General features: G+C 42.9%; 3 protein-coding genes across 3 annotated transcripts; all 3 read right to left on the bottom strand.

The window, feature by feature from the left end:
- Positions 1–94: 94 nt before the first annotated feature.
- LOC147870319 (pentatricopeptide repeat-containing protein At2g33680-like) lies at positions 95–3056 on the bottom strand. The gene has a single exon (XM_087338859.1). The coding sequence runs from the start codon at positions 2756–2758 to the stop codon at positions 359–361; it is 2400 nt and encodes a 799-aa protein (XP_087194985.1). The 5' UTR covers positions 2759–3056; the 3' UTR covers positions 95–358.
- A 662-nt stretch (positions 3057–3718) lies between these two features.
- LOC147870320 (uncharacterized) lies at positions 3719–8343 on the bottom strand. The gene is made up of 8 exons (XM_087338867.1): positions 8133–8343; positions 6044–6324; positions 5836–5946; positions 5219–5715; positions 4810–4978; positions 4483–4722; positions 4262–4396; positions 3719–3926 (listed from the first exon to the last, which is right to left on the bottom strand). Exons 1-8 carry the CDS (start codon positions 8278–8280, stop codon positions 3798–3800), a joined length of 1710 nt encoding a protein of 569 aa, XP_087194993.1. The 5' UTR covers positions 8281–8343; the 3' UTR covers positions 3719–3797.
- Positions 8344–9512: 1169 nt separating this feature from the next.
- LOC147870321 (uncharacterized) lies at positions 9513–12223 on the bottom strand. Its single transcript, XM_087338875.1, has 5 exons — positions 11941–12223; positions 10750–10991; positions 10517–10597; positions 10027–10377; positions 9513–9925 (listed from the first exon to the last, which is right to left on the bottom strand). The coding sequence occupies exons 1-5, from the start codon at positions 12059–12061 to the stop codon at positions 9824–9826; spliced, it is 897 nt and encodes a 298-aa protein (XP_087195001.1). The 5' UTR covers positions 12062–12223; the 3' UTR covers positions 9513–9823.
- Between the last annotated feature and the right edge of the window lie 5388 nt (positions 12224–17611).

Genomic DNA, 17611 nt, shown 5'->3' on the forward strand with positions numbered 1-17611 from the left:
TGTTGTCCCTTTTTTGGAAGTTACCTATATTTATGTCTGCTCGGTCAGACATACATATAGGTGTGTGAACATGTCATTTACCTTGAGAACCAGCCAGACCACGTCCGAGGTGCAACAGAGAACCAGAGAACCGTTGTGGGAAGGCTTTCATGTCTCTTCTAGAACAACCAAGCTTGACTGTCATGAGAAAGACCAAATTTGACAGCATCTCTTCGCGCCTAGATCTCATGTGACTGACTTGAGTTTATAATTTGTTAAAAATAAAAAGACTTCAACATCAAGGGACTCTTCAAATTGATCTTGCCAAACTTTCTAGTTCCATCAACAATATCTATCAATGCCAGAGCCTCTTTTCTTTCTAAAGCATGTCACTACTGACAATTTTGATTTTTAAGTTTTCGCCATTAAGTTCTTCCTCAAACCATATCTCCTTTCCACCTTCAGTAGAGAAACTTTGTTTCCTTGTTGCAGCATGGATGTTTGACAGAACAACATATGCACCTAAATTCTTTGGTTCTATTTTCCTAAGTTTTTCGGCTGCTAATTTCCCCTTTTCAAGGTCATTATGCAGTTTGCAAGAACTCAAGTAGCTCATCCACACCATCCCAGTTGGTGGAATAGACATCTCTTTGATAAATTTCTCTGCTGCCTCCAGCTGCCCAGCACGTCCAAGAAGATCAACCATGCAAATATAGTGCTCAATACTAGGACAAATCTGATACTTTGCTTCCATAGACTCAAAGTAATGATGACCTAACTCAACTAGACCAGCATGGCTACATGCATTGATAAGACTAACGAAGGTGAAAGCGTTTGGGATCAATTTCTCTGCCTCCATTGAACGATAAAGCTGGAGAGCTTGTTTGCCATATCCCTGTTGCGCATATGCAGCCAGCATCACATTCCAAAAGACAATATCTTTATCAATAACACTAAGAAATATCATATATGCTTCTCTCAAGCTCCCACATTTTCCATACATGTTGACTATTGCAGTTCCTATGTCTCTGTCTAAAAATATTCCCATCTGGACGATAAAGTAATGTACAAGCTTCCCATCAGCTAAAGCCGATAAGGCTGCACATGCATCCAGAACACTTATAAAGGTGATAGCATTAGGTGTAACTCTACACTCTAACATCTTTGCAAAGCAAAGTAATGCATCTTTTCCATAATTATGTTGTGTATATGCTCCGATCATAGCCGTCCATGCAATTACATCTGGCTCACGCAATTTCTTAAATAATACAATAGAATCTTCGAGTTGGCCACAATTGTTGTACATACTGAGAAGAGTGTTTCCCACAATGATGGTGTCTAATGACACTTCACAGCAAACTATGGAGAAATGGATTAATCTTCCTTTCTTTTGAAATGTTGGGTCTGTGCAAGCATCTAAGGCTGCGATATACGTTACTTCGTTCGGCCTTACTTTGGACATCATCATTTTACCAAATACCTCCAATGCCTCTCTAGGATACCCATGCTGAGAAAATGAAGATATTATCGCTGTCCATGAAACCACATTCTTCTCCAACATCTTTTCAAAGATGCATTTTGCATCTATCACACTCCCATATTTCCCATACATATTGAGGAGGGCAGTCTCAATCACGATATCCAATTTGATTGCATTTTCCACAATCATACCATGTATCAACCGGCCTTCATCTGCTGCCTTTTCCTTAGAATAGGCATCAAGAACACTAACAAAAGTTATTTTGTTAGGCTTCAGACCTTTGCTATATGCTCGCTTGAACATTTCAATGGCATCCTTACCATATCCTTGTTGTGCATATGCTGAAACTATTGCGTTCCACGAAACCATATCATGTTCATGCATCTTGTTAAATACACTCATTGCTTCCTCCACACAACCACACCGCCCATACATACTTATAAGTGAATTCCCTATAACCCGATCAGATTCCAAACCATTGCTTTGTATTAATGCATGAACCTCTTTGCCTTTAGCCAATGAAGCAGGACCCTTGAAAACATTAAGCAGACTAATGAAAGTGATAAAATTTGGTTTCACACCACTAGATTGCATTTCTCGGAATGTCTGAAAAGCTCTCTTACCATCATCATCATCATCATCATCATGTGCATTGATCATAGTTGTCCATGAGACAACATCTCGAACAGACATCAATAAAAACACTCTCTCGGTATCAGTCAAACTCCCACACTTATTATACAAATTCAACAATGCATTTCCCACAAATAAATCTGAGTCCAAATCTTGCTCCACGATAAAAGAATGAAGTAACATTGAATCTATCAAACAAGCATTCTGTGAGGCTGCAGCTAGCAACTTTATAAATGTTATTTTGTTAGGCTTAACATCTCCTCTTTCAATCATTCGTGTGAAAAACAAGAATACATCAAGTATGTGGCCATGGTTAATACATATTGCAATAATGGCATTCCAGGATGTTACATTCTTATGTACGATTCCATGGAATACGGCACAAGCATCTTCAAAACAGGCAAATCTTGCATAGATTTCAATCACATTATCGCAAAGCTCCACATGATGATCAAAACCTGCGATGACTACAAGAGAGAAGAAACATTTGAGCAAACACAAGGAAGGAATGTGATTTGTTGCTGTACATAGAAGAGAATACGAAAGAATATCCTCTTCGGAGCCATTTAAGATTCTCCCAAGTGCCTCTTCTAGGGATGAGACATGAGCATACCTCTTTCTGAGAGAGTTCAGGTTTTGACGGAAGACAGAACAAAAAACTCTCATGCTTTTTTCTTCCTCTTCTTTTTCCTCCTGATTAAGTCAAAGCCCACCATGAAAGCAAGGGAGATATGGTCTTTCTGTGATTCTCTTCTCTGCATGCTAAACCATGGTTCAATTCGTTTCGGCGGTTTGTCAGGGTTTAAGGTTAGGGTTTGTTACGCATATAGGGTTGAGGGATTGATACGCGGTTAGGACAGGAAGCCAAGATATTTGTGGGTTTCAGGGTTAAAAATGTGTGTTTTATGTTTGCAAATGGTTCAAAATGGTGCTGCGTACCAGAATAACAAGATTGATGGCTAGTCTCAGGGTTTAGCATGTTTCACATTCATCGTATTTCGCACCTTTCCATGCTCATGACTAGAATAAGAATGTCTTTGTGACCCTTTCATTGACTGAAGTTCAGGAACACATTCACAAATCCAAGGATAAGATAGAATGTCTATGTGATTTAATTGGGCAACTACGTCATTAATATTATTATCACGTAGGTTTTTTATTCTAACAAACAGATTTTATGCCACGTCGTATTCCAAACATAAAATTTCACACATGGACCTCCGAACAAATAAATTCCCCTCGCCAAAAGCTACAAAATCCAACACAATCAATTCTTTCTTGATATTTTGTAAATCGATAACAATCTCCTAAACAACTCCCATACCATTGAAAGCAAATAAAAACAACTGTTAATCATTTTTTCAAACCTACCAATCCACATATAACAGTTTGACGATTCGACAAACTTATCGCAAACTTTTTATCAATAGATATCATATAAATAAATGTAAGTATCTATAAAAAGTGCACCATGGTTGTCGTAATTTAGAGATGGTCCATGGTAGAGAACCATTACTCTTTATTATAATAACCAAAGCCACATTTACAGGTAATTATAGACACAATCAACATTTCATTTAAATTACGGCATCCAACATCTAATTCAAATGGAGAAAGATTAACAACTTATGTAAATGTGGAGAGCTCTTTAACATTAACCTAGTTCTCGTTACAAATGGCATTGCTAGAAAAATCGACAAAACTTTTATCCGTATCCAATTATTTTTGTTACTATTCCTACTGCCAATGTCTTTCCTCGATCCCGTAGTGTCGCTCTCCCTAATCCCTTATATCTTAAATACTCTTCAACGCATATTCCACGCTCAGGTGTGACCTGCGCAATCAAGAACAGAATAGACATCAGACAAGTAGGTGACATGCCTTGACGTGAATACACAAACAGCTTGTATAAGGTGGCTTGATAGACTCAACCAAAGAAGTCTTAAATATCAATAATTGCACCAACACAAATCTCCTTTGGAAGTGGGTAGGTCTTCTTTTCTAGGTAGTGGTTTGTTTTATTATGTAACAATAATAATGCAACGTACACTGGCTATGAAAGATTTTAGTGTCTAGATCCTCTATTCTGACTTCTCATGCACAATATTCACACATGTGCTACCGATTATTCGTACACAACAAAAATAATGTTTCACCTATAGCTCCTACCTCAATGATAGCACGTTGATTCGCAAGTAGACAACGAGGTTTCTTGTTCGGCATAACTTGCCCCTTCTGATCAAGCAATGACACCAGTTGTGTAATCTTAGCAGGTTCCTTGGCATGGTGGCAATGAAGAACCACCTTGCAAAAAAACATACGGATTCAGTGAATATACCTACCACAGGCATCCTAGATAGATATAACTAAACGGTAGAGTAAGCACACACTTGTGAGCCACGAAGAAGAGGACCAGAAGTTTCTAGAAGAATCACTTTCAACTCAAGACTGCGAGCTTCTGGAACAGGGTAATCTGGATGGCACAATACTCCGCCTTGAAATAAGCATCCTGGATCAACTCCTCCAAGCCCAATGTCAACATTATCTCCAGCTCTAGCACATATGTAAGGTTTTCCATTTTGCTCAATAGCCTTCACAGTTGCTGGTAAACTAGCAGGCATTACTAGGACCTAAACCATCAACATAGCTTAATTAATCTAACAGAGATATTTTAGGCCCTTTTAGTTTATCTATTCCTTTACATGTAAACCACATACCTTTGAACCAATTCTAATTGCTCCACCTTCAAGTTTTCCACTAACAGCAGTTTGACCCAACGTGCGCGATTTTAGTGTTTCCGCAATAGGCATACGGAAAGGCTTTGCAAAATTCCTGATTGGTGCTTCAAATGAATCAATCAACTCTAGAAGACTGGGACCTGAGAACCTGCAATTAAATATTGAAGATCTTTAAATTTTATACTTTCTCCTCTTTAAACTTAATACTTTAGTGCAGGGGAATTGCATTCCCTACCTATGTCAGGGCCTAAACTCACTAGGCCAGGTTACTAGAAATATTATCCTAAGTTATAGCGACGCTATGATTTAATAAGGTAATAAGAAAACGTTATTGTCATTAAGCATGTTAGTCATTAAACATTCAAAACCTAAAGAGTCAAGTTCCAACCATGCCTTCAGCAGCTCATGTGACGGTGATGCCACCAAATTTTGGTTTTCCATTGCACTTAAAGGAATCCATTTAACCCCAGAATCCTTATATCCACACTGTCGTAAGAATGGATGCAATGTTTCTTTGATGTACTCAAACCTATTCTGAGAGTAATCTACAGCATCCATTTTGTTCACTGCTACTATAATTTGCTCTATCCCAAAACTTCGCACAAGCTGCATGTGTTCTCTGGTCTGACCTTCTCCTCCTCCTTCCCCCTCCATTCCTGCTTCGAAAGCTCCAGTTGTGGCATCCACCACTAGAACTGCAGCATCTGCTTGTGAAGCACCAGATATCATATTTGGAACAAAATCTCTGTGTCCAGGAGAATCAAGTAGAATGACTCGAAATTTAGGCGTTTCAAAATATGACACTGCAACAGTCATTGTTATCCCTCTTGCCCTTTCTTCTGAGCTCTCATCAAGCACCCAAGCATACGAGAATGATCCTTTTCCCTGTTCCATACATGATAAGCCAACTATATTCGAAGAATTGCCTTCATTGATGTGAAACATCCATAACAAGTGTTTCACGGGGCAAAGCAAAAATATAAAAAAAGAATCATGATTCCATACCGATTGCTTTGCTTCCTTCTCGTATTTGTGCATTTCTTTTTGTGACACAACACCAAGAATATGAAGAATTCTTCCCATCAATGTTGATTTACCTGCATCAACATGTCCAACCTATACCAGATATTTCAGATCCTAGAATCAGTTGTACATTTGGAAATGGGAGTAAATTGCATCATTGATAATGTTTGAGCCTTTATTGATAACTCACAATGGCTAAATGCAGAAGCTGTTTCGTCTCTTGATTGAATGCCTCAAGCATCCAACTCTCTGGCTGATATGAATCCAATGGAACTCCTGTCGTTTTCTTGTGCTCTCTATCTCTATGAAACCCTATTGATTTTAGCTTCTCAATAGTTTGAGAATCTATGTCCTGTTTATCTTCAATAGCAAGTTCCTCAGAAGCTTTAGCTTTTGATTCCTTCAGGTGAACTGAACTCCTTGATGGTATTGTACTCTTTGATGGTAGTGTACTCTTTGATGGTACTTTCACTGTAAACATCAAAGGAAATCAAAGCATATTTTTTAAGTATAATAAATGCACAAACAAATGCCAGCACATGGAGTGTGATGTTAACATCATATACTACAAAGATGCAATAACTTTATGAAAGACAAATAGTAAATCTGGTCAGAAATGCCAAAAAAGATGGGATGCACAATTGAGGAATAAAGTTAAATAGAAAGTCGCATTTTTAGCCTAAAAAGAAAGGTTTCTATTGGGTAATTCTCTGAAAATCCTTAGAGACATGAAAGTCCATGTTTTTACAGATTTCATAGCTTTACAGAAAATGAGCCTGGTAAATTTATTGATATAAAACAAATGCGAGATGATGTTTTTTCTAATAAATTTTAGAATTCTAAACCATTAAAATGAAGGAGAACGTGAATCTTAATATCAGCCAAACACATGGGAACCTGGGCTTTTTTAATACCTTTGTATACTCTGTTCTAAGACTAAAAATAGTTAAATCAAATGAGAGACAATGAAACGTTGCTAAAACAGGAATGTACAGGTAGGGAAACATACCAAGCTTCACATCTAGCATTATTCTCAATTATGCAAACCATTATCTAACTAATGCATAGAGAACCCATATCCACACATCCATGAAATGTAGAAATTAGGCATCTTTTTCTAACTTAGAAAACATCATAAGGTTCATATTATAATGTGAAACTTAATGATGGAAAGTTAATCCATGGATGAATCTTTGTTTCAATGTCTACAGGTACTATGCAATAACCTTGGAAACTTAAAATGGTCTATTGTTGATGCAAACCATTATCTAGCTAATACAAAGATGACTCATCTCTACATCCAAGAATGTGTAGACATTCACTGAACCCAACCATCACCAAGCTAATCAACAGAGAACTCTTGATTCCACATCTAAGGACAGATAACAGGGTTTATCTTCTAATATTATACTTGCTGATGCATACTATAATCTAGAATCGATAAGGAAAACGTGTCTAAATATCCTAGGAAACCTAGCAAGGTCTCTTTGTTTCAATATTCACGAATAGGGTTAAATGCAACAACTTTGGAGACATAGAATGGTCTATTCTAATGTTATACTCACTGATGAGAACTATTATCTAGATAGTTCGAAGAGAACTCTTGTCTCCACATCCTTGAGAAGCATAATAAGGTCTATATTCTAACATTATATTCGTTGATGCCAACCATTATCTAGCTACTCCATAAGTAGCTCTTAACTCCACATCCAAAGAAGACGGCAAGGTCAATCTTCAAACATTACAACTCATGGATGCAAAATCCATAGCGAAATCATGTCTCCACGTCCACAGAAAACATATCAATGTTCATATTCTAATATACTAGCTGATGCAAACGATTATTGATGATACAACCACAAACTACCTATTTGATGGGGAATACGTATTTCCATATCCAAGGAAATATGACGAGGTTGTTGTCCTAACATTATACTGAATGATGCAAACCATTATCTAACGAATCCATAGGGAGCTTGTGTCTCCACCTAGACTACTGTGAAATAAATAACATTTCTTTAACATTGATCTGAAGAATGATATCTGAGAGATTCACGTATGTCATAGCAATGAGAATCTTCGTGGTTATCTGAAGTACAGACAGACAACATATGGACTCCACAATTTGCAAAGGAATGAGCACAATTTCCAAAGAAAGAGCACAGGTGGCGAATAATGGGCAAAGTTCTCAAAGAAAGATCACATTTTCCAAAAGAAATGAACACAATTTGCAAAAGAATAATGTGTAGAATTTGCGAATAGAAAGATGGAGAACTGACCAGTAGGGTTGGCATTAGAGGCAAAGCTACTTTGTTCTTCCTCGTCTTCTCCATGATTATCATCGTCGTAGTAGTAGTCATCATCGAAGCCATCATCGTAGTCGTCCAGGTCGCCATAGGCAGTCTGATGTTTTCCTTTCCTTGGCATCTTCTCCAAAGTTTGTACAGAGAGTAGAACTTACGAAGAAAACATTTCATGTAAAAATGCGCTCTTTAGAAGCCATGATTCGTACATGTAGATGATACATATATGTATGTATTATCATCACATCCATGGATGGATCATAACCCATCCACCGATGGATTGAGTTTAAAGCCTCTCCTATTGTGTCCCGCTTTCTGTATAACCTCAGCTTACCCTATTAACCGTTCGAGCCCATGTGACACGCGATCATTGCTTGCAATACACACGCTCACCATTGGATCAACATTCATGTTGATATGGCATCGTTGGCATGCTACCATTGCTCGCAACATACACACGAGACATACAACTCCTACTTGTCCTAGCCTGGTGGGATCAGAGCTAGAGTTTGTGCCTTGTAGCTAAGCTCTCGTTTAGAGTGAACAACTGAACATAAATCGTTGTTGACGTTAAAGATGCAACAATGCTATGATGAATAGCTTCTTAATGTTCATTATGTTGATGTTAGACATGACCAACACAATGTCATTCTTGTTGTTGTGGTGCATAATTGTGACTTTAGCCATGATATTCAGACAATTGGAAATACCAGCTGATTTCCCACAAGCATATATGTGCCTGACCTACGCCTCAAATCACAAGAATATTGGTACAAATGGCCAGGACTATTCGTTATCACAAAAGCAAACCAAATGCATAGCTAAACAACACCTATTCAACTAATAGCAGAATAACACAAGGCATTCAAACTCTTTGATCGTTGCTTTACATGTTGCTCATTCTTTTTCTTGTAAGAATTTCATCTATTTTCGGTCATTTGAATTTCCAGTAGTGTTATCAAGATAGTACTCATGCAAACAAGGTATAACTATGAACAAGTTTTTTGTTCCATCATTTATAACATAACTTTTCATTTCACATGGATTGGATCACATTACACTTCTACATTCGGCAAACATAGCAACATGACAAAAGAATTAGGTAGTTATACTTGCTTAAATTACATCAGCTGAAAATTTACCTTAGACTAATCATGAACATTCTGAAAACTGTTGGCATATTGAACAGTTTTCAGAATGCAACCATTCTAGCACTAAGGATTGTGAAAAGTTCATTTTTTGCACAAGGAAATGCTTCACAATATTTCCCAATGCTCCACAACACTTGGTAATCCACTTGACTAGTGTGAAAGACGCTAGTATCGCTCACAACACTTCAAATCTCATTCCATGATTATAATCACAAACCATTACTTGATTAGTTTGTCTAATTTAACCTCAAATCGTTCCAACTTTACACAAAGTGATAGCTATAATTGTATCCTACTATGGCTATCAACAAATGTGAGCACTTATTCTATTCACACATTCTTTTGCTCCTGAATAAATGTGCTAAGAGCAAACAGAAACATTTACAAATAAGTCTTGCATCACAGCAGGACATGGATGTACTCATACTTCAAGCACTAAACTTCTTGGATAAAGGATGGGATTAAAAGGTTGGGTTAATACCCTTCGATACAAAAACCAACCCTTCAAATGATAATTTAAAGGATTTCCTTCAAAAATTGCACAACAAGATATATTAAGGCAACAAAGAGACCAATTTGGTACAAATCTCTCTGTGGATTGTTCTCAATCTGGTAAAACTGCGAAACAAAAACAAAAAACCTTTATAAGGCCTTCAATGTCTCAATTGAAAAATGCATCGTTTGTTTTCTTTAGTACCACACAAATTGTACTCACTTACCTTGGTAGGGTCCTTTGGGTCTCTATATATAGTCTCACTGTCTTCACTTTTTGTCAACTCAAACACTTTATCATCAATTCCCTTGATAATTGTTCCAAATGCATCTTTTCCATTTTCCGAGGCAGAATAAGCAAGTCTTGAAATCCAGAAATACAATTTGGCCAAGAGAGATGATCTTGATAGATCCCACTCTTCTACATGCTCCATAACCACCCCATTGACTTGATTGAGAGTAAATGTACTATTAATTACCATGGAAAAGTCCCCAAAACTTGCAAACTTTGGTCTTCCTCTTAGAACCCATTTAACATTTAACTCGCTTGCTGATTTCATCGCCATCTCCTGCACTGCCTGATGCAAAGCCCACCTGTGGTTTATGTAGACTTTTCATGAATCAAATCAATCTAGAAGAATGTTAATCTTGACTGTTGACCCTGAATAAAATTTATTTAAGTGCAGAATATATGATGTGGTCAAGTCTTGAACTCACCACTGAAGGGTTATCGAGGCTATCTCTTATCCATGTGACTCTTTTATACTTTTCTCTACCTGTGAATGAACGCAAGGGATCCTAAAACACAACAGACATATCTTTGGTGTGATAATCCAATCCACAAAAGGTAAAAGGTTTAAGCAAGTGTTTGACAGAAGCTAAAGTCTAAGAAAGCTTTTTGTAATTGACACAAGTTGAAGTCTTAAGAACGGTTTTTGTGTTTGACATACCTTGTACTTGACTGAAATAGCAAAGGTTCCGAGCGCACGATTTCCTTCTCTCATTGCAAGAATATCTCTCACCAGCTGGCGTACAGTTGCCTCCACAGATGGATTACTTACACCCTCAAACTCATCACATAGCTTTTCAAATGACATTAGATCGACTAATTTATCTGCTTGGGACCTCTCAACAGATTTGTCCATAGTAAATGATGTCTCATCCCTGCTGCGTGATGGTGTTGCATCACACACTGTTATACAGATCCAAGGTAAAGATATATTACTTGATCCTATGAGTCACTTAAACATCCATTATCGCAGTTATGAATCAATCATTGACAAGAAACAAGTGTTTAATCAAGTCAGTTCCAAAAACAAGACTTTTATTTATATTGTAGGGTAAAACTCAAAAATAGCACAAAGATCTTCTTTACTTCTCCGAATGCCACTATGTCTTCAGTCAACACCTCAAAGAAAGAAAAAAGGACGAATTGACCATATAGATTCTCAAATAGCACATGTTATTGAGGTGAAGAGGGATGAGTTGACCATATTATTTCCTGAGCAGGGGTTTCTGAAGGCATTTGGGGAAGTAAGGAAAAAATTGCAGGAATTTCAGAATGTTTCCTTATTTTACATAGGAACCAAGTCCTTGGGCATTTGCACATTTTGGTGATTAATACAACAAAGTGTATTTGATGTCAAACCACCTTGACTTGGATGAATATAGCAGGGTCTTACAGCATGAAACATGTGAAAAAGGTGTAATATAGCATTCTGTGTATACAACTAATTAGGTAACGTCACATGAAATAGAGAAATTCATGTTGCATATAGACGCATATAACAGTTGAAAACAGTATTTTAAGGAAAAAGAAGAAATCATGTTTAATATAGACACATATATCAAGTGACAACAGTACTTATAGCATTTCTATGTAAACAAGTAGTGTGATAACCTAACACATGAATTTTGATAGAAAATAGAAGAATTCTTGTTCAATATGAACACATATAACAAGAAACAATAGCGCTTTATAACATGACAATGCAGACAGCCAATGAGATAGCACATGAAATTTTGATTTAAGTACAACAAAATTCACAGAAAAAGACTGACCACATGAAAACCTTAAAAAAATGCCCACGAGAATTAAAGTAAAAAAATAAAAAAGTATAATATTGAAGAGAAGAACATACCAGGACTTAACAGTTTGCTAGATGACTTCTTGATCCCGAATCTAGATGAAAATGAGATTGATTTAGCAGTTAATCCAAAGGCTGTGAATGATGAAACAGTATTGGCCAAGCTAATTAGCATCGTTGATGTCGTTGATAGTATCCAAGAAAGAATCCTCCCAGACAGATTAGATTGCCCGCAGAAATCCAGAAAGAACCTTTCTTCTCAGAATAGGATGAAGTTGTGGGTAGGAAGAGAGATCAGGGATAAACCAACAAATGAACACTTTCCTCTCTCTCTCTCTCTCTCTCTCTCTCTCTCATGGTCTCATAGAGTTATTTCGGCTCAGGCACCGGCGGAACCTCCTGACAGATTAGTATCACGGCAGGACACCTCATTACAAAAGTGTGTATCGACGACCTACATAGGCGAAGAGACCCACCTCATGAATACCCGGAATCTTTAAACCTCGATTTTTATGCTTTGTTTGGATCGAAACCAATCTATTGTCGGTCTAGAACTAGATGCCATTACTTGCTTTCAAGCGGGACAAGTCGTTATTGTCTTCTGTGTGGCATTGTCGTGAAGAAAACCGTCCCTTAGCGCAATCGGTGCATAGCGCACATGAACCGGCTCTTCACGCGTGCGCGCCCTTAATGTATATAATAGGGAATTAGGTACATAGGTATATCCGGGGTAGTTAGATTCGGTAGGTAGGAAGTAAATGAGGGAGACGGCTCCCTTCTTGACGAAATAAAGGAAAGGGAGACGCAGGGAGAAGGGATCGCGCGTTGAGGAGGACGAAGTGATGTCGGACCGTAACCGAACGCTTCTCCTCTGTTTGTTATCTATCGCTCTTCTCTGCAAGTTTTCGGGAGGCTCGCGCTGCTTCGAGGAACGCCCGTGTGCTTCCGGCAGCACCTCCATCCTATCCCCTTTCGTGCGCAGACGAATAGGCATCGACATCTGTTCACCGGCCTGGTTGGTTGTAACCGCTCACGCGCTCTGTTGTGTATTTGTTATTCGTTAATATACAAACTTTCGTGTCTCTCTGTCTCTGTGTCCATTCATGTTCTCTGCGTTGACGGGCCATGTCCCTGTGTTTCTTTGCTCATACGTGACCGGTCGTCTCTCTCTCTTTCTCTTTCCCCTCCTATCACCTGCTCTTCGGTTCAAGACCCCGGTGGTCCCGCCTCGTTTCTCCACGCACGCGCGTAGCAACGTGACATATTTGGTGAACCCGACGTGAAATAGGCGGCAGAGGAACAGAAGATGAGGGGGTTGGATCTTGCAGAGGCCATGGCTTCGGCTGTGGACCGGATAGTGAGCGCGTGTGAGGGCACCGGCGCCCTTGATAGGGCTATTGAGGAGATCGTCGGTACGATCGGCCGGTTCAGTGGAAAGGATGCCACGAGTTATTTGGCGTCCTACCGGGCGGAGAGGTTGATGAGGGATATTCCGGAGGAGAGGCGTCTTGCCGGATTCCCTCGAGTGGCGATGTCGAGCATCCATGCGGAGGTGCTCGAGGTCCGGGCGGAGAGCCGGACCTGGGAGGAGTTCGAAGGACGGCTCCTTGAGAAATACGGGCTGGATGACGCGCTTCGATTTTCGAAGCGGGGCTTCATGGAGTGAGTGGAGTCCCCCAACAAAGGAAGAAATGCGTCGGTACTCCTCCAAGAGTTTGAGGAACGCTTTGCGCGCCTTTCGGCACTCGATCGGACCGTTCTGGACACAAGTCGTGTCCTACTGTTTGTCAAATCGGTTGACGCACGGGATCAGGAGCAAGTGGGCTCCTTACTAGAAACCGAAGACGGGCTGACGGCTGACTGGGCCGCGGTAAAAAGAGTCTGCGGCCGTTTTGACAAACGGTGGGAGTGGGCTGATACAGGGGCGACCGGGGCGGATCCTGTCGCAGCAAGGAATCTCGAACTGATACCGCAGGCGCGACGGGAAGAGGCCCGAGAGTGGCTCGAAACTGGTTCGGCTTCGACCAGCGTGGTCAGAGGCTCGTCCGGGGGGACAACTTTGGAGGAGTTGACACGGGCGGTAAAGGATCTCCAGATCGCCCAAGCTCGGAGGGAAGGTGGCGAACAGGCTCGTGACCGACGGCCTCCGGCAGGAAATAGGTGCATGTGGTGCGACGAGGTCGGCCACATCCGGAAAGACTGCGGGGACTTTGCGGAGGCTTTGAGAAGCCGGGTAGTGTACTTGTGGGAAGGTCAGGTGCACGCCAACGATACCCGGAGGGCCCTGAACCGAAACGACAGGCGAGGAGGAATGAAAAGGCTGATGGAAGAGGCGGCGACCCGACACACGGAGACCGTCCACTACTCGGCGTCAGCTGGCATTCGGGTCGGAGGCTGCGAGGCCCGGAAGGAGAGCAAAGCCGGGTTCTGGCCGACGGTGTTGGAAGGCCTCGCCGGTGCCCGACTAAAGAAAGACGAGGCGGACCGCGCGGAGAAGCGGGTCCAGGGGGTAACCGGGTGGAGTGACCCAGTCGAAGAAAAGACGGATTTCGTAGAAGCAGCTTGCCAGAACTACGAGGCTCTGGTTGAAGACAAACGGGTAGGTAAAACCGGAGGGGCCGGACCCTCACAAAGATACGAAACCCGATTCGGGCCGAAACGGAACGAGGCCGGTGAGTCCAATGCCCGGGATAACCACAAGAAGGGCGGATATCGTTTGGGCACGAAGATCGAAAGGACCACGGACCTACGAAAGGTCCTGGAAGAATGAATCGCCAAGAAGGAGTTCCACGACTCCATCGTAGACTTGGTAAAAAGGAAGAGGTTGTCGACGGAGGCAGAACCGGAAAGGCCGGTGGAGGTGCGGACGACGCACATGGAGGACATGGCGATGGAAGACGAGTGGGCAAAGAGCCACTATTCAAGGCCACACTGGGCCCGAGCGACCACGGAAACCACGGTGAAGATCGGAGATGTTCAGGAATCGGTGGTGGCGCTAGTGGACCACGGTTTGGAAATAAACCTGATGTCCATGGACTTCTACAAGAAAGGGAAATGGTCGATCAACACCAAGCACGGGTGGAAGATACGGGCGGCGACGCGCACCACCGAGGAACTACACGGGGCCTGCCCAAACGCCCGAGTCAAGATCGGCGACGTCGAGATAGACCAGCACTTCTTTGTGCAGGAGACGTCCTCGTACCCGGTCATACTAGGAGAACCGTACATTATGGCAATGCGGATGGAGACCAAGGTGCTGGACAACGGGTCGGCTTACGCGAGGGTCAAGAGTCAGAACGGGCGTCATTCGGTCCAGTTCCTGACGGTGCAACCGAACCATGAGCGAAACCGCGAGTCCCTCGGTGGCGATAACCGAGAGGATTTTTAGAGAGGGCTGTCAAGACGTGGGGCCGCGACAGTCCGGACACTCCGGGAAAACCCCAGAAATGTACGATAGAGGCGAAACTGAAGAAGCCTAGTACCATAAGTACGAAGTTTTGTTTCTCCGACAACGGAGGGTGTACGATAGTCGGCGTCATAGGCCGAGAAAAGACAAGGGCGGAAGAGCGACTTCGGGCGTGCGAAGTTCTCGGGCCCAACGAGGAAATCAACGGAGCCGTGGAGGCGGTCTCCTTCGACGATACCTTGGGAATACTGCGAGAGGTGGTCGGAGAGGGCCTTAAAGAGGACCAGACGATACCGGTTTATTCAGAAGAGATGTATGAAGTCATCGCGGACTTCAGTCATGGGCTCGAGTTGGATCGGACGGCCCGGGATAACACGAAGTACAAGACTGTGGACCGGAAGGTAAGGCCAGTCGCGGCACCCTTACCGGAGGGCAGCGAGTTGCGAATCAAGGGGGTCGCGTCGGACCCCAGTTTACGTGATCCGGCCTGCATAGGACACACCTTCACCGACAGAACGCTACGGGAGCTCAAAATCGGTGGGGGCGGGTTCCTACTGCCGGCGGAAGAAGACCGGTTTCGGAGAATGCTCGGAAGGCACGAGAAAGCCTTCGCATTCTCACCGGAAGAAATCGGGTGCGTAGACCCGACAGTCGTAAAGCCGATGGTGATATTCACGGTATCGCATGTGCCGTGGAATCTCAAACCAATTCCGGTACCGAGAGCTCACATCCTAGAGCTGATGGAGCTGTTGAGGCAGAAAATCGATATGGGCATCCTCGAACCGTCGAGTGCCCCGTACTCAAACCGGTGGTTTACAATACCGAAGAAGAACGGGACGTTGCGCTTCATTCAAGACCTGCAACCGGTCAACAGAGTGACCATTCGGAACACAGGAATCGGACCAACGATAGACGAGTTCGCAGAGGCCTTCGCCGAAAGGTCGATCTACTCGGTCGGAGATCTGTACTCAGGGTACGATCAGTTCCAACTAGCCGTAGAGAGCAGAGACATTACGACGATGCGGACTCCTCTCGGCCTAGTGCGGATGTGTACCCTGCCACAAGGAGGGACGAACTCGGTGGCCCACATGGTGAATGCGATGAACAAGGTGCTGAGGGATTGTATCCCGGACATCACCATGCCATTCTTGGACGACATCCTGATCAAGGGATGTCCGGTGGAAGAAAAGGACGAAACGATCGGACCGAATGGATGCCGGAAATTCGTGGCGACACACATTGACGACTGCGAGAGGGTGCTGCAGAGGCTAGAGGACGCGAGGCTCACCTTCTCCGGGGAAAAATCGGCCTTCGGGCAATCAGAGATCATGGTCGTCGGACATCTATGCGGACCGTATGGCCGGAAACCGTCTCCGGCTAAGGTGGAAGCCATCTCCGCAATGAAGCCCGACTGTAACTCGGTCACGAAGGTACGGAGGTTCTTGGGAGCATGCGCGTTCTACCACATATGGATCCCGCATTACGCCCACGTTGCTGAGCCGCTATACGGGTTGCTGAAAAAGGGGCGAAAATTCGAGTGGCGAGATGAGCATACGGAGTCGGTGCGAAAGATGAAGGAGGCTCTTGCTGCAGCTCCAGCACTCCGGAAGGCTGTCTACGAGAAAGGCACTCCCGTCTACATAACGGTAGATACGAGTCCGACCGGGATCGGATGGGTCGTCAACCAAGAAGATGAGGACGGCATTCGGTTCCCAATCCGATTTGGCGTGAAGGTCCTCAACGAGCGACAGCGAGGATACGCCCAAGTTAAACGCGAACTCTGGGGTATCGTTTCGGCGGTGAAGGCCGATAAAGACTATCTGATCGGGACAGAGGTGATTATCGAGACAGACTGCCTGCCGATTCTCGGCATGGTTTCCGGATGCGCAACCCCGGACCTGGCAATGCTCAGGTGGATAGCGTACATCAAGTCCCTGGATCCGGAAATACGACACATTTCCGGGAAAGACAATGCCATGGCCGACATGCTTTCAAGGGCGCGATTCGACGACGAGGGCGACATGGTTTCGGAGGACGAGGAAGTCGGCGTGGACTTCTCTGAGGCGGGTTACGTAACAACCGAGGGAGGGAGCACTCCGGCGCTTAACGATTTCGACGAGAGCAAGTACAACGGGGAGTGGCTGCAGATTGGGGGATTCTTGAGGACGATGATGCCGGACGCATCATGGACAAAGAACGAGGCCAACCAGGTCCGGAAGAAAGCATACCGATTCTTTCTCCGGGACGGATACTTATGGAAGCACCCGAAGAAGAGAAACGGCATCCCGCTCCGAGTAGTGGCGATGAAGGAGGAATAGG

Source organism: Azolla caroliniana, unplaced genomic scaffold (assembly GCF_043228905.1).
Source record: "Azolla caroliniana isolate FFs.n. ecotype wild unplaced genomic scaffold, voAzoCaro1.0.p SCAF_1, whole genome shotgun sequence".
NCBI classification, from domain to species: domain Eukaryota; kingdom Viridiplantae; phylum Streptophyta; class Polypodiopsida; order Salviniales; family Salviniaceae; genus Azolla; species Azolla caroliniana.

What these genes read in the sequence shown, in the direction of transcription:
- LOC147870320 (XM_087338867.1), bottom strand. Translation starts at nt 8,280, where the DNA reads ATGCCAAGGAAAGGAAAACATCAGACTGCCTATGGCGACCTGGACGAC. An exon ending in CATGAGCTGCTGAAGGCATG is followed by an intron (nt 4,979 to 5,218) that starts GTTGGAACTTGA and finishes ATTTAATTGCAG; the next exon opens with GTTCTCAGGTCCCAGTCTTC. An exon ending in CTCTTCTTCGTGGCTCACAA is followed by an intron (nt 4,397 to 4,482) that starts GTGTGTGCTTAC and finishes TTTTTTTGCAAG; the next exon opens with GTGGTTCTTCATTGCCACCA.
- LOC147870319 (XM_087338859.1), bottom strand. Translation starts at nt 2,758, where the DNA reads ATGAGAGTTTTTTGTTCTGTCTTCCGTCAAAACCTGAACTCTCTCAGA.
- LOC147870321 (XM_087338875.1), bottom strand. Translation starts at nt 12,061, where the DNA reads ATGCTAATTAGCTTGGCCAATACTGTTTCATCATTCACAGCCTTTGGA. An exon ending in CTATTTCAGTCAAGTACAAG is followed by an intron (nt 10,598 to 10,749) that starts GTATGTCAAACA and finishes GTTGTGTTTTAG; the next exon opens with GATCCCTTGCGTTCATTCAC. An exon ending in ACCCAAAGGACCCTACCAAG is followed by an intron (nt 9,926 to 10,026) that starts GTAAGTGAGTAC and finishes TTTGTTTCGCAG; the next exon opens with TTTTACCAGATTGAGAACAA.